Source organism: Ambystoma mexicanum, chromosome 4q (assembly GCF_040938575.1).
Source record: "Ambystoma mexicanum isolate Mex_15411 chromosome 4q, UKY_AmexF1_1, whole genome shotgun sequence".
Classification (NCBI taxonomy): Eukaryota; Metazoa; Chordata; class Amphibia; order Caudata; family Ambystomatidae; genus Ambystoma; species Ambystoma mexicanum.
This window is the reverse complement of record NC_090928.1, coordinates 1,273,294,611-1,273,318,557: the sequence shown is the minus strand read 5'-3', so window position 1 is coordinate 1,273,318,557 and position 23,947 is coordinate 1,273,294,611. Positions and strand designations below refer to the sequence as shown.

The window sequence follows — 23,947 nt, the reverse complement described above, 5'->3', positions numbered from 1 at the left end:
ACCTTTAAGACTGTGAGAAACTGTGAATTGAAGGGATTGGCAGTTTAGGGAAAGGAAATGTTAGAAAGCAAGTTCCAAGCTTTTTAAGATTAACTTCATGTAAGTTTATTCCAGCTTAACAGTTACAGTTCCACATGAAGACATTAAGGACATAGATAGTGGACAGACACTGGCTCCCATCACCCAGGGCCAGCCAGCAGTAACTGTCACTGAATAGAACACTCACCAAGAATATTCTATCATCCACACACAAACATTCCACATGACATCACCAGCTACATCACCAGAGACCGGCACAATACAACAGGAAACACCTACCAGTGTTGTGATTACGAGGTCTAAGGGAGGCCTACGTGGAATCAAGTGTTTCTTGTTGAAATAGGTCTGAGCCCGAGGGAGGCTTACAGGAACTTTTAAATCCCTTGTGAAAGGTCCGAGCCCGACTGAGAGAGACCTATAAACGAACATTGTTTTTAAAGGGTCCGAGCCTGACCGAAGGATACCTATTGAGACTTTGTGTTTACAAAGGGGTCCGAGCCCGATCGAGGTAGACCCAGTATGAACTGTGAACCGGAGTCTGGAGAACTTTCTGATCCTAAAGAGAAGGAATCTTTGTTTTGTGTGTGGCTAGGCATTCTGCGAATGAGAGACTTTGTTTTGGAAAAAGACTGGCGCGTAAGGGGAATTATACCATTACTGCGTCCCCATCACTGCGAACTCTGAAAATGGCGAATTTTTTTTATTTAACCCCCTTTACACCCCATATATATGTGGGTGGGGGTATTGGTATATAATGCAAGTATGGGGCCTTTGGGGGTCTCCCCCCACATAAGGCCCTGGCTTATGATCTGAACTGCATCCTGAAGCTGAAGAAGCCAGAGTGTGTTCCAAAGCCTGAGTGTGCCCCTTGTCCCGTGCTGAAAACTTGGGGAAGAGAACCCCACTGTTCAGTCATCCTGATACACTTTCTTGAACACCGTTTTCTTTTGTATACACCTTTTTCCCACACACAAATAGCGTAAGGATTGTCAATAGGTGTTGTTTGGTATAGGCCATTTTGATTTTGACAAGACACAACTAGGACTGCTTTATTTATTATTTGGTTGTCGAGCTTGCTCCCATCTTAGACATAGGGGTAGATAGGTGTTCTACCCCCCCCCCCCCCTCCCATCTTTGCCAAATAAACACAATTGAACTGTGCCTCATTTGTGTCTGTGAAACCATTCCTTCCTTACAATGTGCATGCGCATGCACGCACGCGCTTGAGAGAGCGAGATTCTATTTTTAAGGCGTGCCTGCCTGAACGTAACAGAGTGTATCTGCATGTGTGCGTGTTCTGTGGGTGCCCTGTGAATGATTGAGAGAAGCTGTATGGGTGCAGGGCTGCTTGTGTGAATATGTAGATGAATTTGTGCCTGCATGAGTAAGTGATCTGGTGGGGGCCGTGTGAATGATTAGGAGAAGCTGCATGGGTGCAGGGCTGCTTGTGTGAATATGTAGATGAATTTGTGTCTGCATGTGTACGTGTTCTGTGGGTGCCCTGTGAATGATTGAGAGAAGCTGCATGGGTGCAGGGCTGCTTGTGTGAATATGTAGATGAATTTGTGTCTGCATGTGTACGTGTTCTGTGGGTGCCCTGTGAATGATTGAGAGAAGCTGCATGGGTGCAGGGCTGCTTGTGAAAATGTATATATGAATGTGTGTATGTGTAGGGGCAGGGAGAGGATGGGGCTTGAAGGTGCCATTGGTCCAGGGCAAAACCAAGGTAAGGAACCTCGTTCATGCAGGCTATATGCAGTATATGCATTCAACAAGTGTAGTTTATTTTTTACTATGGCATGGTGTTTTTTCTGGCCATCTATGTTAAATTAAGTTTGATAAGTGTTATTATGTGGCTAGACTGTCACTTGAATGGATTTCTATTCTCCTGCAGATTTCTCATCTGATAGATATCCTCATCCAGCTCTGCTGCTCTAAAACCTTTCAACAGGGGTCGTAGTGGACCTTGGCCGTCGATCCATCTTGATCTGTGCTCGATTGTAGGCTTCAGATGTGACGTCAGGCGTTGTGTGTGTGTGTGTGTGTGTGTGTGTGTGTGTGTGTATGTATATATATATATATATATATGTATACATATATATATATATATATATATCATGTCACTACTCCCCATATTCAGTTCCTTTTTTCTGTGGCGCTTGACACGCTACTCTGAGGAACACAACCCGAGTCTTCGACTCTGTCTTTGTCAAATTCTGACCATTTTTTTCAAAAAACCTTGACCGTGATGTCCGTTTCGAAAAGTGTGCCTACTGCCATTCCAAAATGTCGGTAACCCACCCCCACAACATTTGTCTGGGGAAGGATCACGACACAGAGGGATGTGCGTTGTGTGCCAAAATGCACCTGAAGTTCTTGCACAAGCAGGCCATAAAACCTGCTTTGGGCCGACCATCACCGAAATCCCCGGCGTGGTCGATTGTCCAGTCTTCCGAGGCCGAGACAGAAGGGCCCACCCCCGAAAAAACACCAGCATTGATGGAAGGCCAAGAAGCGGTCACACTCGAGGAGTCACTCTTCCTCGTCTCTGCACAAGAAGAAGAACCGCCACTGTCGTCAACACAATTCAACCTCGTTGTCGGAAAAGGGTAAGCCATCGGCTGTGCCGACCACTCATCAGTAGTGGGAACATTTTAAAAGCGAAATGTTAGCTATGTTTAAAACACATGCTGCTGCAGGTCCACCGCCCCCCCAAACAGCAAGCCTCGACAGCAGAAGCGGTGCTCGGTACTCCCAACCCCTCGCGTGCCAAACCATCGACGTCGGAGAAGCCTTCGGGCTCGATGCCAGAAAAGGCACACAAGCACACAATGCCCGGGCCTGCAGAGGTCTTCGAGATACTAACGTTCCCGATGCCACAGTGCTACCCAAGCCCCAATCAACGGCTGTAGACAGTTCGTCAGCACCGAAGGATGCACCGTCAGCGCTGATTGCCGCTGACAGGTCCTTTATCCCCCTCTCCAGGTCGGGTTTCTTCGAATCCATTAAAGTAGACCCTATATATCTTGGGGCAGGAGATGTCAATTATTTGGACGACCAGGCGGACCTGTTGACTCTGCCCCAAGGGCTACAGATGCCAGCGGCCTAGACAGGTCTCCAACAGAGCCAGCCCTAAGCTCATGCTAAGTTCAGAGCTCTAGTGGAAATGGTGGTAGATACCCTAGGTCTTCAGTCAGCGTCGACGTCTACTCTAGGCTATGACCGGATGGACTATGAGGGTCCTATAACTGAACACAACATTCCACTCAATCCGGCAATTGCTGATCCCCTAGCCTCCTTGTGGCAGCATCCCTGTTCCCCGTTAAGGTGGAGCTCACCGGGGGAATGGAAGTACAGGCCGGCAAGAGGAGATCCATCATTCTTGGCTTCTCACCCTTCACCCGGAAGGGCTTGTGGTTCAGGCAGCCACAATATACACCATACGTGCGGCCTGCAATTCCAATCTGCCCCAGATTGAGAAGGCAAAACATTGGACGCAATGGCCAAGAAGGCTTTTACTTCTGGCAGCATTGCATTAAAAGACGCCAATGTATCCTGCAGTTTCGCAAAATACTTGTTTTGGCTTATGGCTTATTGCAGGCAGCTCAGTACATCCCCAAAGGGGCAATACAGGATCGATTTTTACATCAGGCGGAAGATAAGAAGGAGGTGGCCAGGCAGTTGCTGCAAACGGGCCTGGACGTAGCCGGCAGCGTGGGCCGTTCTATGGGATCGGCAGTAGTCTTGAGGAGACAAGCGTACCTTAAAACTTCTGACTTCTTTCCCAATTTCAGAATAGGATTCTGAACATGCTTTCGAGCGAGAATTCCTTTTTTCGGCCAGAAGGCTGACGACTCTTTGGAAAAGTTTAAAGAGTCAAAATTAGCCGCAAATTCGCTGGGCTTAGCTGCGCAAACGTGCCAGCAGAGGCTCTAGGTGCTATGTGCCTTACAGCAGAAAGGCTCAGCTCCCACAGACGAGGCAAGGGCAGAGGCATTTCTCGCACCCCGGAAGGGGCAGAGGGGCTTCTAGAGACCAGCAAACAGTGGCTCGGGTGGCTCCGCCCTCTAAGCCACTTTGAGTTCCCCTCCCACAACTTACCGGTTGGTGGACGTTTAGCAGGGCATTGGTCCCAGTGACAGGAGATTAACTCTGATGCCTGGGCTCTTCAGCTCATGTGGTGGGGTTATTGTCTGCACTTTTTAACATAACCTCCAGACACACCTCCACCTCCTCCAATCCAACTTGGAGCCCTGTTGTTGAAGGGTACCATGGAAGCGGTACCTCCCGAGCAGAGTGGGTCGGGTTGGTTTTCCCGTTATTTCTTAGTACCCAAGAAGAGAGGTGGTTTGCTTTCCATTCTGGACCTCGGGGCCTTGAACAAGATCCTGAGGAAGGACAAATTCAGGATGGTGACGCTGAGAGAAATTCTCCACGCTCTCGAACTTCGGGACTGGCTGGTGTCAATAGATCTGCAGGACACTTACTTCCATTTGCCAATACACCAAAAGCACATGAAGTTCCTGAGGTTCTTCATAGAGGACAAGCACTATTAGTTCAAGGTGCTTCCCTTTGGGTTGACCTCCGCGCCAATGGTGCTCACCTGTGGTAGTCGCGGCTCACCTCAGGAGATCTGGGGTCGTTGTGTTTCCATACCTGGACAACTGGCTGATCCGAGGGAGTCAACAGGACAGGTCTTGTCCCATTTGGAGGACACCTGTCTACTACTGCACAAGCTGGACTTCTCCCTGAACTTGAAGAAGTTACACCAGTCCAAAGGCTCCAGTTCATCGGAGCAGGCTTAGACACTAGGGTTGGGAAGGCTTTCCCTCCTGAGGAGGGAGCCAACAGCATAACACAGATGGTAGAATTGTTTCGGAACCACGCCACCTTACCAGGGGCTTCCTTCCTCCGCTCATGGCTGCCTGTATTTTTCTGGTGCCAGGCTGCGCATGAGATACCTTCATTTGGCTCCTGAGAGGTCAATGGTCACAGTTCTCCAGCATGGGGTCTGGCATGGATTCACATGCTCATGAATATTCCCCGTCGTCAGGCTGGGAATCCTCGGTAAAGAAAAATCAGTATCAGTTTCGTTTCTGATCTGTCTTTCGTAGTAGTAACCAATCACTGATCTCTGCGTCATACTGACCACAGCCAATGAGTGCCATCTCCCTAAGCCCCGCCTCTGGCAGCCAGCTTCAGATTTTTACCACACATTCAAGTGTTGGGATCCTCGTGCTATTGCACTCGAGCTTTAGTGGTTTTTTCGCGCTTTTTCTTAGGAAAACGTTCTCTTTTTCGGTCAAAAGAGCCTCAAGATCCACCGTTTCTTTATCCGATCAACGGGGACCCATATCGGATTCTTCTACGCCCCTCAAGGGTGAAGATTTCGTCGAGCCACGCTTTTGGAGGACTCCAGAAGTTTCTCAGGCCCATCTCGATCATGGCCCAGGAGAAGGGAAGCTCGACGCCCGGAAAGCTGTTCAGGGTCTGCCCTGGATGCCAGCTTCAGAATGTCTTTAAGGAGGACGAACACTCCCTCTGCCTCTACTGCCTGCATGAGGACAAGACGCACGTGGAGAAGGACTGTGCGTTGTGCGGCAATATGTCGGAGCGGACCATGAAGGACCGCCATCTGCGTCTCGCCAACTGGCTGGAAGGGAAGAGCCCGTCAGGTGAGAAAAAGAAGAAGTCCGAGCGGTCTTCTAAGACTTTTGAGGGCGCCCCGGTGACGGGGGTCCAACAGAAGGCCAAGCACTGCGAGTCCGCTGGCACCGGGAGCGCCGAACGGTCGGGATCTACGGGCGCCAGGCATGGTGCATCCTCCCCGGCGCCATCAACCATGAGCCAACGCTCTGGCTCGGGTAAGAGGAAGGCCGAGCACCCAGCAAAGCTCCTGGAGAGGCCCCGGTCGAGCTCGAAGGCCCCATCGGAGGGGGAGCGATGCGGTGACCCTCCCCCCAAGGAGAAGGCGGTGAGCGCACCTAAGGTGGTGAAAGCCTTAATCCATCCGGCCAAGGCCTCTATCGAGACAGTCGCGGCGGCCCTGGCTCAGCCTGTGGAGGCTACACCAGTGGTGGCGACCTCGGGGCCCAGAGTCTCCCTGCCACCGCGGAGGGAGTCCTCTTTCATGCCCATCGACAGGACCCCCGTGAAACCTCCGACGGAGAAGAAAAAGGGGGGGCAGGAGGTCGTCGTGGATTCGGCCTCAACCTCTGAGGAGGAGCTGATCGAAGTCTTAAGCCACGGCGTTGGCGTGGAAGAAGACCAGCCCGTCGGGAGGGACCCCGACGTAGGAGATGACGTGAACGTAGAGCGTGCCGACGGGGCTCCTGACCGCCTGTCGGACTCCCCTCAACCAGTGCCGCAAGACAACTCGGCGGCCATTTTGTTGGCTATACAGTCCTTATGCTCCGATATAAGGATGAGATTGCCGTTACCACCAACGGAGGAACCTCTCCCGACGGTGGACCCGGAGCCAGGCCCTTCAGGGAGTCCTCCTCCTAAGAGAAGAAGGATTCATCCTCCACCTCCTTTTCAACCATCGCGCCCTGCTCAGCCCTCCTCCCGTCCACAACCTGTGGGGATGATACGGGGACTGACACGGCCGCGACGGGCACAGACGACGAGGTTTACGACGAGGATCTCCCGTCGTCACCTCCTCCCCGGGCTTCCCCGCCCGACGAGATTGGATCGTTTCATGCCATGATCGCCAGGGCATCCAAGCTTTTCCAGCTCTGCCCGGAAGAGAAGAAGAAGGAAGGTTTCCTTTATCAACGGCGCAAGACCAAGAGGAAGACGGTCCTCGCTGTACCTCTACTGGACGATATCTGGGATGAGGGTCTCGCCCTCCTCAAGAACCCATCCACAACGCCTGCGAGAAGGGACCGGTACGAGAAGTACCGGGTCCCGGACGCGGCCCCCTTCTGCCTTCGGGCACAGCCGACCCCGGACTCGGTCGTCTCCGCGGCGGCCAGGAAGAAAGCGGGAGGGGCCTCGGCCTCTACGTCAACCTCCCCGCCGGACGGCGAGGGAAAGAAATTGGACACAATGGGACGCAGAGTCATCTCATCGGCAGTGACGACGATTAAGGCTGCCAACGCCTTGGCTATCGTAGCCCGCTACGACAGGGAGTTGTGGTACAAAATCGCCCCCCTTACCAGACGACAAGAGGGCGGAGGCCCTAGAGATCTTGCAGGAAGGAGAAGTGGCGTCGGACCACGCCATTACGATAGCGACGGACATCGCTGACACTGGATTTTGCCAGTTGGGCAACGGCGTGTGCCTTAGACGGCGTGGATGGCTCAAGGCAACTGACTTCCGTCAGGACGTGCAGACCAGAGTCTTGGACATGCCGTTCGACGGGAACAACCTGTTTGGGAAAACAGTGGACGATTCCCTACAAGCCATCAAGACGGACACGGGGACGGCCCGGGCTCTTGGTGTTCTCCAGCAACGACAGCCGCCCTTTCGGAGTGGCGGAGGCAAGCAGGGTGCCTCCAAAGGTTCCGGCGGCGGATTTTCCACCTATCGTCAAGCGGCCCGTTCGTCATCGCAAGAAGCCTACAGGGGACGAGGCAAGTCGGGCGGACCCCGCCGTCGTCGCCAAGGAGGGCAAGGCGGCAAAGCCTTGTCGAAGCAGGACTGAACCGACCGTGGGGTCGGGCCCCCACCGAAGCACCCCGGTGGGAGGCCGGCTGGCGAACTTCGTCAGCGTGTGGGAGTCCATCTCCACCAACCGTTGGGTGCTGGACGCCCTGGCCCAGGGTCACGCGCTCGAGTTTCTAAAGGAGAGCCCGCGCGTCCCCCCCGTGGCCAGGAAGGAACATCACGTCCCTCAACTTCTCTTGGAGGTAAAGGCGATGCTCAAGAAAGGCGCCATCGCGCTCGTCCCAAAGAGGCTTCGGGGCTCCGGAGTTTACTCAAGATACTTCCTCGTGAAGAAGAAGACGGGAGGATGGCGTCCCATCCTGGACCTACGACGACTTCAACAAATTCATCAAGGCACAGAAGTTCCGGATGGTCACCCTCCAGCACGCCCTGGGTCAACTGGAGGAGGGCGATTTCCTGTCGTCGTTGGATTTGGAGGATGCCTACTTCCATATCCCCATTCTAAAGGGACACCGAAAGTTTCTCAGATTCGTGGTCCAAGGGCGTCACTACCAGTTCAGAGCCCTTCCCTTCGGATTGAGGTCGGCACCCAGGGTGTTCACCAAGTGCCTCGCACCGGTGGCGGCGCGGCTGCGCCTGGAGGGAATCCACGTCTATCCCTACCTGGCCAACTGGCTCATCATAGCAAAGTTAAAGGAGCTCGCCGCGGAGCACACGGCGAGGACCGTCCAACTACTCACGGACCTGGGATTCTCCATAAACTACGCCAAGTCCCACCTGGTGCCCGTGCAAGACGCACTGTTTCTGGGAGCGAAACTCGACCCAGTGGCGCTTCTGGCCTCTCCGTCGGAGGAAAGGACGAGGGCCATCTCGGGCAAGGTGCAGCGGATGCTGGTTGCGGACGTGGCCAGGGTGAGGTCCATCAAATCCCTCCTCGGAATGATGTCTTCTTGCATTTATCTCATCCGCCTGTGCAGGCTTCGGATGCGCCCGTTGCAGGAGTTCCTGGACGCTCGCTGGATCCAGACGACGGGCAGCTTCGAGGACAGGATCACACTCGACGAGAGCTTCCGACGAGCGATCCGGTGGTGGGGCACCCGCACGCATCTGACGGCGGGCATGGACTTCCAGACCCCGGGCCACCAGAAGACAGTGACCACGGATGCCTCCCTGGAAGGGTGGGGAACGCACACCGAAAACCTGCACGCGAGAGGCCTTTGGCTGCTGACAGAGAAGTCCCTCCATATCAACGTCCTGGAACTCCGGGCAGTGTTTTGAGCCCTCAGGTCCTTTCTTCCGTCCCTCAAGGGCAAGGTGGTGAGGATCTTCACCGACAACACCACCACCATGTTCTACATCAGGAAGCAGGGCGGTACCAGATCCCCAGCCCTGGTCAAGGAGGCTCAGGATCTGTGGCATTGGGCCGTCGCCCAAGGGATGTTTCTGGTGCCGTTTCATCTGGCAGGGATAAAAAACACCATCGCAGACTCGCTCAGCAGAGAGCTGCGCTCGTGCCACGAGTGGGAACTACGACAGGATCTAGTGGACCGCCTCTTCCGACGGTGGGGCACACCCCAGATCGATCTGTTCGCGACGGCGACGAACTCCAAGTGCCAGAGGTTCGCCAGAAGGTTTCCCCAGCCGAGGAGCATGGGTGATGCTTTCTCGTTCCCCTGGGAGGGCCTGTTCCTATATTCGTTCCCTCCATTGCTGCTGCTGATCCGGCTCATCAACCAGCTCAAGAGGTCATGGTGCAGGATGATCCTCGCCGCACCTGCGTGGCCGAGGCAGATATGGTTCCCGGACCTTCTGGACTTGTCAGCGTCCCCGTCAATCAAGCTGCCAGTGGACGCGGATCTTCTCTCCAGGGAAGGAGGCGCCATCCTCCATCACGACCCGAAGTCGCTGAACTTGCAGGCCTGGCTCCTGCAGCGTTAGAGTTTGGAGGTTACGACATACCGGCCGACTGCAGAGAGGTTCTTGCAAAGGCCAGGGTCGTCCTCAACTCTTTAATGCTACGGACACAAATGGAAGAGGTTCTCTGTCTGGTGCCACGCACAGAAGATTAACCCTCTACGGATTACGGCTCCTCAAGTACTGCCGTACCTGCTGACGCTGGCCAAGGCTGGACTGGTGCACGCTTCCATCAAGATTCATCTTGCTGCGATCTCCCGATACACCAGAACCACGGGACGGACGTCTTTGTGGTCTCATCGTCTGGTGAAAGAATTCATGAAGGGACTGTTCAGATCGTTCCCGCCGGTGAAGGCCCCGGCCCGGCGTGGGAGCTCAACGTGGTGCTGACCAAGCTCATGGGACCTCCGTTCGAGCCTCTGCACTCAGCTCCGTTGAAGTTCTTGTCGTGGAAAACTGCGTTTCTTGTGGCCATCACCTCCGCACGACGGGTGGGAGAGATCCAGGCCCTTTCCTGCAAGCCCCCGTAATTGTCTTTTCACGACACGAGGGTAGTGCTCAGGATGCACCCCTCCTTCATGCCCAAGGTGACTTCCACCTCAACGAACCCTTGGTGTTGCCTGTTTTCTTCCCGTCTCCTTCGTCGCCGGCTGAAAGGACTTTGCACTCGCTGGATGTGGCTAGAGCGCTGAAGTTCTACGTGGACCGCACGAAGAGTTTTCGGAAGACGTCACAACTTTTTGTGAACTTTGGACCTGTCAATCAGGGGAAGGCTCTCTCGAAGGCTTCCATTTCCAGATGGCTCTCCGGCTGTATAATGTACTGTCATCGGTTGGCGAACCGACCGCTGCCTGGCCGCCCGAGAGCCCATTCCACCAGAGCGATCGCAGCTACCACTGCGTTCCTATCTGGTGTGCCCTTGCTGGACATCTGCAGGGCTGCTACGTGGAGGTTGACGCACACCTTCACGAAATTCTACTGCGTCGATCGGGATTCCAGGGAGGAGTCCAGGGTCGGCCAAGCAGTGCTGCGCAACCGGTTCGCCTAAGGTGAGCCTGGTGAGGAGGTAATAATTGCTTAATGTTGAGTTTTGGATGTAATGCTTAATGTTGAGCCTTTGCCACCTCCCATGGTTGTGCATGTGTGTACTGCTATGTATTCTTTTATTCATGAGCATGTGAATCCATGCCAGACCCCATGCTGGAGAAGGAACAAGTTACTTACCTGTAACTGTTGTTCTCCAGCATGGGTCTGGCATGGATTCACATGCGAACCCTCCCGCCTACCTCTCTGCGGCTCTTCACTTGGTCATACTGCCACTTCACGTGCTACCAAATCTGAAGATGGCTGCCAGAGGCGGGGCTTAGGGAGATGGCAGTCATTGGCTGTGGTCAGTATGACGCAGAGATCAGTGATTGTTTACTACTACGAAAGACAGATCAGAAACGAAACTGATACTGATTTTTCTTTACCGAGGATTCCCAGCCTGAAGATGGGGAATATTGTGAATCCATGCCAGACCCATGCTGGAGAACAACAGTTACAGGTAAGTAACTTGTTCCATCCTCTCACGGTGTCCAGCCAAGTCGTCCACAACCTCAGCTCGTGGACAGTCCATGGCAATCTCATAGCGGGGGAACCCTTCTGGTCTCCATGGCCGCAGGCCCGAGTGGTCACGGATGCGTCTCTGAAGGGATCACTGCCAAGACTTGCAGGTGAGTGGCCATTAGTCAGCGATGGAAGCCAGGTGGCACATCAACATGCTGGTTTGCGAGCCATCAGGTTAGCCCTGAGGGCTTTCGCCCCATCTCACAAACGGAAGCATGTCCTAATTTTGACGGACAACACAATAGCCATGAACTACCTGAGCAAGCAGGGGGGGCACTCAATCTCTGCCCCTTTGAGGAGAGGCGATGCAGCTGTGGTTCTGGTTGCTGGAGAACCAGATCTCGGTCTCAGCAGTTCATCTGACGGGGACAAAGAACAGCTTGACGGATGCTCTGAGCAGGCAGAGCATGGTCTCACATGAGTGGGAAGTGTGCCAAGAAGTCCTAGAGGAGGTCTTCTCCCGCTGGGGTACCCAATGGTGGATCTGTTTGGCGCGGAGTCCAACACAAAGTGCAGACATTTTTGCTTGAAGGAATTCCCAACAAACGGTGCACTGGGGACTGGTTCCTTGTGGATTGGGACCTTCCCTCTCCACTACACCTTACCCCAGATTCCTGTCATTCCATGAGTTCTCAGGAGGTTGAAGAGGTTTCAAGCAACCATGATCTTGATCGCCCCAGACTGGGCGAGGAGAACGTGGAACTCCGATCTCTTGGATCTGTCCATCTGTCCACCTCACTGGTTGCCTCGGCACCCGGATCTCCTGACCTAGTTGGAAGGTTGGGTACTTCACCCGAATCCCACCCGAATCCAGAGTCCCTCAACCTACATGGTTCTAACACTCTTAATGGCGCCTCCTTTTGAGCCCATGGATTCTTGTTCTTTGCAGCTGCTATCTTTGAAAAGAGCCTTCCTAGAGGCGATTACATCAGCCAGGAGAGTTAGCGATCCCCATTCCTTCGATTCAATTGGGAAAAGGTTCCCCTTAAAGTAAGACCTGGGTTTCTCCCTAAGGTGGTTTCTGAATTCCAGTTGTCTCAAACCATAGATCTACCGGTTTTCTACCCGCCACCACATCCCTCTAAAGAGGAGGAGCGGTTCCATTGGACCCCAAAAGTCCTTTGAGCTTTTATGTTGCTAGGACATCTGAGTTTCGGAAGTCAGACCAGCTGTTCGTGGCCCACTCTTTGTCTCGCAAAGGTTTGCCTGTCTCGAAGCAAACCCTATTGCTTTGGATTATCCTTTGCATCGCGGAGTGCTATCAATCTGCAGGCAAAGAACTGCCTTCTGGCAACAGGGCTCACTCTACGAGAGGAATCTTGGCCTCTACGGCTCTGCAAAGGGGAGTAACCATTAGGGACATCTGTCATGCTTACACATGGTCATCCTTGCACCCGTTTACCAGGCACTATTGACTGGATGTTGCTCGTGACATTTTTTATGGCAAAGCCAACACGATTATGTTCTTGCAAAGGGATACTGGCATTGCACGCTAAGCAAACATCAGTATGTTCTTATATGGGAATAATGGCATGTATGGTGCAACCTGCATGGAAATGTATGGGCACAGCCAGTGGGAACATATTTTTATACTGGCATGCATTATAGGGCAAGGCATAATGAAAATGCATTGGGAAATTCTCCTGTGCACTGTTGGTGACTTGCATCTATTGGACGTTTTCATGAGTTACCCTACAAAACTGATCTCAAGCTGTCTGGCTTGTTGCCCAATTTGTCATGGAAAGAAATGCACCATTTGAAGCCATTATTAAAAAAATGTTCTCATGGGGAAAAGTCCCCCAGAACCCCCACAGTTGGTTCCAGCTTCCTCGCTACACTCTCTCGCTCTCAGATATGTGCGAAATATTCACGCCCTTCCAATAAAAAAATTCATCACCCACCACTGATGATATTGGAGAGCCACTTCAATCTGGCTTCCATAGTAAGCACTCCACCAAGACTGCACTCATGCATGTCTCCAGTCTTCTCGCTGATGCTCACCAAACTGTTTTATACTCGTCCTGCTGGACCTCTGACGCCTTTGACACCTCTCCTCTTCACTCTAGGACCTAAGGTTTCACAAATCTACTCTTGCCTGGATAGCCTCTTACCTGGAAGATCGATCCTTTAAAATCGCCAGGAACTCACAAAGCTCTGAGGCCACCAGTCTCCTTGTCAGCGTCCCTCAAGTATCAGTCCTTAGGATCTCTGCTATTCACTCTGTATATCTCTCCCCTAGTAAGACCTATCTCATCCTTTGGCTTTCATTACCACCTGTTTGCTGTTTTTCTCCTTCCCAACCTTCACATCAGCCATCACAGACAGATTACAAACTGTCTCATTGCATTCCGTCACTCACTAGCTATCCGCTGCCTGATGCGGATCTCGCTGAAAACGGAAGACCTCTTTCTCCCGACTTCCAGCGCCATCCCTACTGTCCTCTCTTCTATCTCCTTCCCGTCTGACCTTCTTGCTCCCTCTGCCAAGGCTTGCAACCTTGGGATCTGCTTTGATAGACTCCTCAGACTGTAACAATTCATCACAGCCACAACCTCCACTGCTCATTAGCCTTCTCAACATTCAGAAGATTCCTGGATTTCCTACTCAACACTACAAAATAATCTCTACTTTCCACCTTAGTGTTCAGCAATCTCGACTACCGTTGGTGCCCACTCTTTGGCCTTCCTCAATGTTGCGAACTGCTCTATCTACAGCCTATCCACATACTCCCCTACTTCTACCTTCTGACACTACACTGGTTGGCTGTCCATGCACAACCGCTCCCTATTCAAATGACTTCTCCGGTCTGCCAAGTTATCAATAGTCTTGCTCCTCCATTTCTGGCTGAGTGTATCTCGGTCTACTAACCATATAGCTCCCTCTGCTCCTCCTCAGCACTCAACCTCACTGTTCCATGCACTTGGTGTGCCCCCTCTCGCTTCTGTTCTTTCTCCCTACTCGCCATGCTCTGTTGGAACCAGCTGTCCATCACAATCAAAGACAGCCCGACTGGGTCTCTTCAAACCTTGGCATACATTTCACCTACTGTCCCAAATACAGCTCACCCAACCTCTTCCCCATCCTCCTTAACTTACCCCACCACTCCTTCCAGTGCTGCCAAACAATGTACTTTTGTATATTTGCACTGTACTCCTATTTAGTCTGCAGCACTTGTCATTCCCCCAGGTTAACATTATCTTTGTAAGTCACCTGTTTTGTCCCCCCCTTTGTTACACCCTTAGTAACTAACTCAACACGTCTTCTCATCTTTGCATTTTTGAACAGGCACCCTTCTTGGGAATGCCTCCACCGACTGTAAATGTGTTGTTGTACATTTTTTCTGATCGAAGTTGATATCCATATTCTTCAAATAAATACAAAATATAATACAAATAAATTGAACTACAAATACAAGCACAAACATCATATGCTAGGCAGATTCAGGAGTGGGAGAGGTGCCCGAGCAGTCTGGAAATGGTAGATGCCCCCTCTGGGTTAGGACAGAATGGGCACACGTCCTACAAAATGTCAGTCTTGCAAGCTTCTTTCGTCTACTCGCTTGCCCCGCCCAGCCCACTGCGGGACTGGGCCAGCGAAGGATGAATACGCCAACCCAGAACCCACAAGAGCGGCAGGACACTGAAGTGCACACCAGCAGGCAGAGCTGCCGTAGGGTTTCCCATGATGTGCAGCTGTTATAGGTAATGGTGTTCGGACTTGAGGGTTGATGCATCTTTCTAGTCTTGCTACAGGAGTAGGACATTTTTCATATGGGTCTGTGCCTCTTCTTACACCTCAAATGAAAGCTACCGTTCTGCATAGGTGCGCAGCACGATAGCTAAGTGGAGGAAACTTTACAGCGCAGAGTACAATCCCTAATCACCAATGGAAGGAGTTTAATATGCAATGATTTGTTTGTGTCCCATTGTGTACCATTTCTAGGTAATCAATTAACAGCATACACCTTATCAAGCAGGTACCAAAATATCCATGTTTCACTGTGTGTATTTTGGATTTCTTTAAGGGAGATGCTGAGAAAAGAAAAGGCGCTTCCCCCCTACTGCAAGAAGAGACTGGATCAGAAGTTGCAGCCTTGGTGAGTTTATCTGCTTCGACTGAATGCTTTACGGTTTGCATCAGTGTCATGGTTCAATAGGGTAACTATGCAAGTGCATGTGCCCCCTTCCTTGGGTATTGACGCATGCTTGTTTCATTAGGCTAAATGCAAAATGTTTGTCACTCAACGCGCGTGTTACTGCTGTAAATAGACACAATGGGCCTCATTACAAGACCAGCGGTAGCCGTGCCTGTAATACAGGCACGGCTGCCGGTGGTACCTGGTCATTACGGCCTTGCCGGACCCGGTAATCGCCCATTCCCAGGCGCTGGAACAAAATGCTCCCCATTCCCATTTGAGCCCCATAGGGCTTCCTCTGTCTCGTTTTTAAATCTCTTCATGATCTTGCCCCTCCCTATCTTTCCTCCCTCTTCTTTCTACGTCCCTTCTCGCCCCCTCCGTTCTGCTGACCTCTTCTTTCTCACTGTTCCACCCTCACTTTGTGCCCCTTCTGTACCTTTCAGCTCCTCTACATTGGAACTCTGTATCTCTCCCTCTCCTCTTACTCTTCCTTCCGCTCCTACTTAAAATCACACCTTCTTCCTCCCCCCTCCTGATAGCTCCTTATGACTTCCCTCCTGCTTTTCCCCATCCTGGTTTTATTCCATAGTTCTCTGCAAATTGTTCTGCATACTGTTCTCAATTATTTGACTCAAGTTCAGTACTTATGCTTCTAATGTATTCTTGTTGTTGTAATGTAAAGCGCTTTGGTGTAAAGCGCTATATAAAATTTAATAAATATAAAGACAATGGGCATTTGGTGATTGGCTTAGATAGCTGGATAACTGGTTTACTCTCCTTTCATCATAGACCAGGTGACAAAACAATGTATTTTATTTTTCTTTTCTGAGGCTATAATCCAGTCCTCCCGAAGTAATTTTTGCATCTCAGATAAAGGATAAGTAATTAGATATCCTTTGTTTACATGTATCCTTGCCAGGATGTCGGAACAGTGCTGGATCCAAGAGTGAAGAGTCAAGCATGTACCATGTGATACCAGCCCAAATAAATCTGAATACAGAGACTTAGGCACCGGTGTTAAAATCTTGGCATAAAGAGTCAACATTCTCCACTCTACCATTGCCTTAATAGAAGTAAGAGCCAATTCGGATCTAGGTACGGAAACAGGTACGCCTTAGGGTAACTTTGATGCACAATGCCAGAGTTTGCCCTCAACTCTGTCCCAAGGAAATGGGGTGTCTTTGAATTCTGCTCCATACGTCAGGGCAGGGATGTCCTTTGCTTTGTAAAGTTTTATAATGGGTAAGAAGGAGAATTTCCCATACTTCCATTTTTATTTGCCCATCTAGGATGCATGCGATACAATTCGGGGAGGCATCTCAATTAATTCAATTATGTTACAATGTTTAGGTTTTATTTTAAACCCAAGATATTTCCACAAGGCCCCCTTCTCCAATTCAATGTTATTTAGGTACCATTTTAGCAAAACAGTGTTGCAACTTTTTGGATGTGTAATACAATCTTTTTTTCTAAGTCCTTTATATAATCATCAAAGGAATTAATTAAGCGTTGCATCCTTATCTAACAAAATGAAATCATCTGCGCAAGCAAGAGGTTGCATTTGTAGTGTCCCTAAGCGAGGTGGGAAAGCATTCTCCTTGTTACGGTCAGAGGAGACGTCTGCCGCACATACATTCAAAAGAGGCAGCAACAGAACACAGCCTTGGCATAGGTTTCGTTAAGTCTGAATAGGGGCAGTTAGAGAGCCTTCCCAGTCTAATCTGATTTGGACCTGCGTTCAAGATTATAGATGTATTAGTATGTAAAGCAGGTGTCTTGGGCATCCACAGGCATTTAATTTATACCACAGTGTGTCCCTATTCACCTTATGAAAGGCCCTGGTTAAATCAATTAAGGCCATTTATAACAGTTTCTATTTCACTATTGTCGGTCCTTGAAGTAAGCAGATGATTAAACCATTCAAGGAAGCGCCCAACCTTTTCTAAAAACGGATTGGTTCCTGTCTAGGATCTCAAAATAGTTCACGTAGCAGAATAGATGCAAACATTTTGCTGGGAACATCCAGTGACGGTATAAAGCAGTAGTTTCTGGGGTTCACCCTGTCTCCCTTATTATGTATAGGAACAATGTAGGCCATATGCCACGTGGATGGTACGTGCTTCTTACAGACAATGCATTTAAAGAGGTCTGATAAAATATGGGCCCACATCTCCGGATCACCTTTTAAGGTGAGATTGGATATCCCGTCTAGGCCAGGGGCTCTCAAATGTGTTGCTTTGATAATTAGATTGACAATATCCTGTCGTTCAAAGGTAAGCAGTTATTCAGAGTCACTTTGTTGGTAATTAAAATGTGGACATGTCCCAGATTCTGAGTACATGTAATATTGCTTCCAAACCAACTCGGATATGGGGTTTGCTGTAATTTTCAATTGACTCTGATCAACAGAGTTGATAATTCCCCAAAAGCACATATCTTCATTGGTAGTGTAAGGAAGGGATGGTATCAAAGTAAGACAGACACAAATGATCACAGTTCAAGGGTGTTTATTAAACTGTAAAATGGGTGGGATAAACGCCTGATCTAAACCTAAATCTAAGATGGGAGCAAGCTACGACCATCAAATAATAATAATACAGTCCTAGTGGAGTCTAGTCAAATATAAAGGGTCTATACTAAAAGAAATGATTGCCAATCCTTACCGCTACGCTACAAAATGGTGTGGGATAATGTTCACAAGAAAAAAGAAAGTAGTGTTCACAAATTGATAAGTCAGGATGTTATGGCCGGGGTCTCCCTTCCCCACATTTTTAGCACGGGACAAGGCGGGACTCTTGGGCACAGCACACTCCTGGGCTTCTCTGGCACGAGCTTACAGTTCCTTTTCTCTATACGAGGGCCTTTTGTGCTCAAGTCTCTTCTCATGCAAAGTCTCTTCCTTCAGAGGACCGGATCTGCCAAAAACAACAAAACAAAAGTTCCTTCTGCTAATCTTCACGTCGGGCGATTACCCTAAACCCTTAGATCACCCTCAGCCGGGCTTCAATCCTTCTCTGTTGTCAGCCTCCCTCAGTCGGGCTCAGACCAACTACTCACTGCGAACAGTCAGATTCATACTTGTCACAATATAATTCACTTAGCTTCTTGAGAGTGTGATTCATTCCCCTCAGCTTTTCTCGTGACATCGCTCAGGCGGGTTCACTACCGCTTTCCAATCACAATCTCCTCATTTGTAATATTCAAAAGTCTCAATGTCTTTTTAAACAACCATCTAGTTTTAGTTGGGTCCCCTTCAGCCGGGCTTCCAAAGCACTTGCCAATTTTAAACAGTGACTTCCGAAGGGTGATCACGTCTTCGCCGGGTCATTCTGTTAGCCTATGGCAAGTGCGGGCTTCACAAAACCACAGTTCGCACAGCGTTCCTCTCAGCCGGCGCAAATGCCTGTTTCACAATTCCCTCAGTCGGTTTCACACTTTCACATTTGTCAATGATTTCTGCAATGTTTCAGTCTTTCAATTAAACAAGGGCTTTGGCTTGACCCTTGTATGACCACCTTGACACCTCTATCTGGCCTCCCCTAGGGCCTCTTTATACTTGCAGTTTCAACAATCTCAGTCTTTTTAGCTCAGTACTTTCCTTGTTCAGGAGAGGGGTACCAGCCAGAGACCTTCGAATGAGCGCCCACATGGCGCCGGACCACTTTGTCTCTGGTACCAATTTTACTCACAAAAGTTCATTCTTGCAGGGCCACCCTCCACCGGGTCTGGACCCTCTCACAAAGTTCATAAAAAAGACTACCCTCCGCCAGGCTCGAGTCTCCTCTCACACCTCACAGTTTTCAAAAAGAGTTTTGGGACTTCCAGTCCCAGAATGCACTATCGGGATTTTGCTCCCACTTCTCAGTTCCCCAAAACGGCATTTGGCATTGGGAGCTGCATGAGCTAAAAGGGGATATTGTGCTGGGGTCAGGGTCTCTTTCGCTGACCCTCAGAGACCTGGGTTCGCCAGACTGGCCCAGGGGAGGAGTCTTGCTGTGGGTACCGTCGGACAATCCCAGCTGCTTCTGGTCTTGCCTTCTGGAGGTACAGCTCCTTCTCCACAGTGCAGTCTCCTCTGGACTCACAAGGCCAGTGTCAGGGTGGTTTTCTCCTCCTCCAGCTCTCCCAGGGTCTTTGCAGCTCTTGTGGTCTTCCTCTGGCGTCTTGCACCTTCCAACATTTTCAACTCGCTCACAGTATGCTTTCCTGCTCCGCCTTTTATAATTCCTGGGAGTTTTAACTAGAACCAGGTGTGAGTGGTTGGAATGGAATGCCTGACTCTGCCTGTCCTCATTAGCGAGACAGTCTGCTGTAGTAAGGGGAGAGTCTGTTGTCTGTGGTTCCCTGTTGGTAATCCTCACCCTCCCAATCTCTCTGCTCCTCGTCTCAGTGGCTTTAGAAAGGAACAGAGGAGAGGGATTCTGGGAAGTGTCATTTTTACTAGGGAGTTTTGGAAAATCCGGATCACATATGGTCGGGAAAAGGGGGGTAGTCCTGTTGTTGTAGGGCGCGGGGTGACATATGTGATTTCCTCTCTTACGTGTTGGTGCTTGTTGGAATTGGGGAGGGGTTAACGGTATGGGTTTTGAAATGATGTATGGCGACTGAGGGAAGGTCGGGTAGGGAGGTGTTACTGAAAGGGGGATTCCATGTCTCACCTTGAGACTCCTTCTCCTTCTCTGATTCTGGACCCAACAATGATGACCCTTCTCCGGTCATACAAAAAGATCTCAAGGGGTTTGATGGAGAAACACCCTTGGTTTTCTTACAGTAGTGAGCACTTACAACATGTATTCTGAATTTCGCTGGAATAAGTTAGATTTGTTGAGGTCTAGTCGCGTCTAGAAACACGTTATAAATGCCATATCATATCATGTTTAACCCAATTCTTATACCCATGCTTTAGTTTTAATATATCGTTCCTAGACCAGCGAACGTTCTTCTACAGTGTCTCAGGTTTCGTCTATATTCTTTTTTATTTTGATGTAAGACCTCATCATACTTAGTAGGTGGGCGGTGAAGGTACTGGTTTTAAAACATTGGATTTTACCCTCCAACTTTGACACTGAGTTTTGTAAAAGTTAGAAAAACTTTCTGGTCGATCCCATTCACTTAGATGTATTTGACTTATAAATGTGGTTATTAAATCGATCCACCACTTTATGATTCCATTTTTAGCTGGAGGATATGTAATGTAGTCTGTTAGAGGTCAAGTGAGTATTGGGGGGTCTACCTCCTATATTAAAATCCAAGATAATTTGATCTTGCCTTTGCTTCTAGCCTTGGTGAACTGTGGACGATCTCCACTGAGAGCCTCAGCCCCTCCTGTCTGAGTAGAACCAGAGGGTGAGAGAACCTCTGGGAAACCTCCGGAAGATAAACCCTCTTGGGGAAGAAAACCCTCCTCCACAGTGGAATGGTTGCTGATGATCAGGATGAGCAGCGGAAGACCAGGTGTTCTCAGAGAAGACAAGACTGATTTTGGTGCTTCAAGCGTAATTGAACAAGGACTGCAGTAGAAGAAAGCAAGGCTAAAGGAAATCGGCTGAGAAGCAAAACAGCAACTGGAGAAGGCGCAGGAGGACTGGGAAGCTGAGCGACAATTTATGAAGTCACAGGAGGGCTGAGAAGCAGAGCAACAACTGAAGAAGGCACAGGAGTACTGGGAAGCAGCGCGGCAACTGAAGAAGGCACATGTGGGATGGGAAGCAGAGCAGCAACCGGAGATCATATGGAGCACAGGACACACACACATAGGGGGAAAACAAGGAAGCAGGAACCGGAGTAAGCACGGAAAAATTATAGGAGCCTCCATGACAGGAATACCTGAAGTTGTGACGTGGTAGGCATTGGGAGTCCTGTCCTGATATCGGTAATGCAGCTGTAGTGTTTCTGGGAAGCGGAAACGAAACAGAGACTTGCGGACACCATGTTGGAAAGGGCGCTGCGGCCACTATGTTGTGTGTGGCAATGCTTCCACCATTGCTATAGGAACCATTGGGATACCGCGCCGTGGAAGCGCATGACACAACCACTGTGAAAAATAAACAGCGATTCAATAGAGATCTATAAATAAAAATATCCTCCGTGGTGGAAGCCTGTTTCCCTCTTTTCCATGTATGTTTAGCGGGTATACCATCGGGTGTGGTGCTATTTGTTCGCTGCAGATCGCATGTGTTCATTTCATTATGGGATTCCAACTTTGTCCTGTAGTTCTTGACTCAATCATGTCCCTGATGACTCATGACTCAGTAGGGTCCTCTGCATAGATGCAATTGTAATTCACCTGCTGATATAATTTTTGATAAACTTCTCATTCAAATCTGCTAGGCAATCTCCTAGACATTTAAAGAGACGTTTCTGGGTGATTCTAGCAAGTTTGACCAAGCTAACCAAAACCAGTCTCAATCCTCCCAATTGGAGGTGTAATTTGGTTGATCTGCAAAGGTAACATTCTGCTGGCCAGGTTTGTCATTATATCTGTGAATTTGTAGAAGACCCAAGCAAGCTTGGCTCTATCGACATGGGGCTTGTTCCATAACAATAGGCTTCAGGAGAACTGGATATGTACCAGATCAGTTCTATCGTCCTTGGGTTGGGGGTCTTAGTGGGAATTATGAGGCCAAAATCTTTGGAGACAATTTGTCTGAGGCATGGAACTTCGTTTAACATTAAAAGAACATTTTGTCAATTTAAAATGTTGGCGTGAAAATATTTTTCGCCCATTTTCAGATGCCGATGTGTAGCCCGGATACGCTTCTTGATATGATTTCATAGTGTGTAGTAACTTTGTTTGTCCTTGCCAGCAGTGGGCATTTTTCTTCTAAAGTGCGGGAGGGAGCGATGAGGAAGCTCATTACCCGGTTTCAGGGCGTAGGGGCACAATTATAACACATCTATTGAATGCAGTACGCCTGGCACTTGTGCTACTGTAGAGGGCCCCTGACGGCCCCCACATAGTGTGCTGGTGGATAAAGATTTGTGAAAATCTCTCATTAGAAAAGATCTTTGAATTAGTACCCAACACCTATGCCAAATACTTGTCCACATGGTCTCCATTTATTGAGTTTGTCAAAGACGGTCAACATGTGTTCCATCGACCATTGCTTCTGTGGTGTTTCCCTGTTCTCGGATGCGTTAAGGATTACATAGTCACTTGTGAAACCGGACTTCATAGGAAGCATAGCAAATGGATGGGAGTGCAGCGTACCCTAGTCTCTTCCACGCCCCCGGTGACCATGTGCCGCAATTTGTTTGTTTGTTTTCTTAATCCCGGTTCTTTTGTTTTGTTGTGTAATTTTACATTCATGGAAATGCTTCTTTGTAACGATTATAAGAATGGATGTAATTGAAAATCTGAAAAATGAAGCTTTATAAAAAAAGTGCATAGTGCTGCAGTTAGTTGCAGAGTCTCCCTGAATATTGTTAGTCTTCACCGTTTGCATACCTTTTTCTTCCAAGGTGTGAAAGTGCTAGGGCCCGGCACGGGGCGTCCATGAGTACTATTCGTCAAGGGTGGAAGCAGTAGTTCCATTGATTACAGGTCTTCCTCATCTTCCTGTATCGAATATGTAGAGGGATGCAATGGATTTCACTCATCTTCTTGTATGGTATCATCCTCTAAATGACCTTCCCGCAGGCACATCTTTGGATCCTGGGAAGCAGCTAGGTTTTATCTTTGTGGTTGTTGGTTTACGTTATTTTATTTATAACGCGCTTAATGCCTGAGTTTGGTTTCTAAGCGCGGATCCGGGTTTCAAACTGTTGCTCTGCGTGGTCTTGCTTCCAAGACCAGCACGTTGCCCCGTTCTATCACTTTCTGATCCTGGAGCGAGGTGCTAGAAGTCCGCCAGCACAGGTGTCTTATTTTTGTGGACAGGCGGATGACGACCGTGTGCCACAGGACATCTCGTGGTTCAAGCTCCCTTCAGAGGAATCCAATGATGAAGCAGAATTCACTTCCATTGGTGAAAGTTTTAATTTGTGTATCAATTGCTTAGCTCCTGTATTTAATAGTGGTGGAGGAGGGGTGATTTTAATATTGTTGCTCCCTCCCCGCTCTTTTACTTAGCTTTCTTCCAATTTGGATGAGTATTCTGCAGTTTAGGGGAGCAAACCTCAGCTACTGAGGTTAATGAACAGTTCCTCGCAGCACCTTGTGATGAGTTTCTTAGTTAGTGCCATTAGTGGTCCATAGGTGAACGGGGCTCTTGTTGATTATGGGATGTTAGTACTTGGACCACTGACTCGCTAAGTTCATATTTAGTAGAGACTTTTAAGTCACTGTTGGGACTGGTTTGTGTAGAAATATATCCTTCAAGAAAGTATTTTTTTTCTGTAATAGTGAGCAATACGTTTTCATATAACTTCATTAAAGAGTTTAACACACATTTGAGTGCAAAAAACGTTGGTTGAGTTGTTGGCTGGGTATTACTCAGATGTTCCTGTATCCAGGGGAGGTTAAAGGAGTGGCGGAGGGGTAATAGGCATCGGAGGATGCAGCAAGGGATTTAGTATCGTGATTGAGGAACAAGGATGGGGGTCTAGCCAAAAGGTCTGCAGAATCAGAGAGGGCGGTCATCATGGGGGAGCAGCTGGCATTTGCGCCAGAAATAGATTGTTTTTTGAGGTAACGGG

The 23,947-nt window shown here is 49.5% G+C and overlaps 1 protein-coding gene across 2 annotated transcripts in view; it reads left to right on the top strand.

Moving 5' to 3' along the window:
• The window catches only part of LOC138468364 (phosphofurin acidic cluster sorting protein 2-like), a 1,643,699-nt gene that overhangs the window by 997,248 nt on the left and 622,504 nt on the right, over positions 1 to 23,947 (top strand). For both annotated transcript variants that reach the window (XM_069608896.1, XM_069608897.1), the window contains exon 11: positions 15,197 to 15,268. In XM_069608896.1, the coding sequence (XP_069464997.1) occupies positions 15,197 to 15,268 (72 nt within the window). The remainder of the gene's footprint in view (positions 1 to 15,196; positions 15,269 to 23,947) is intronic.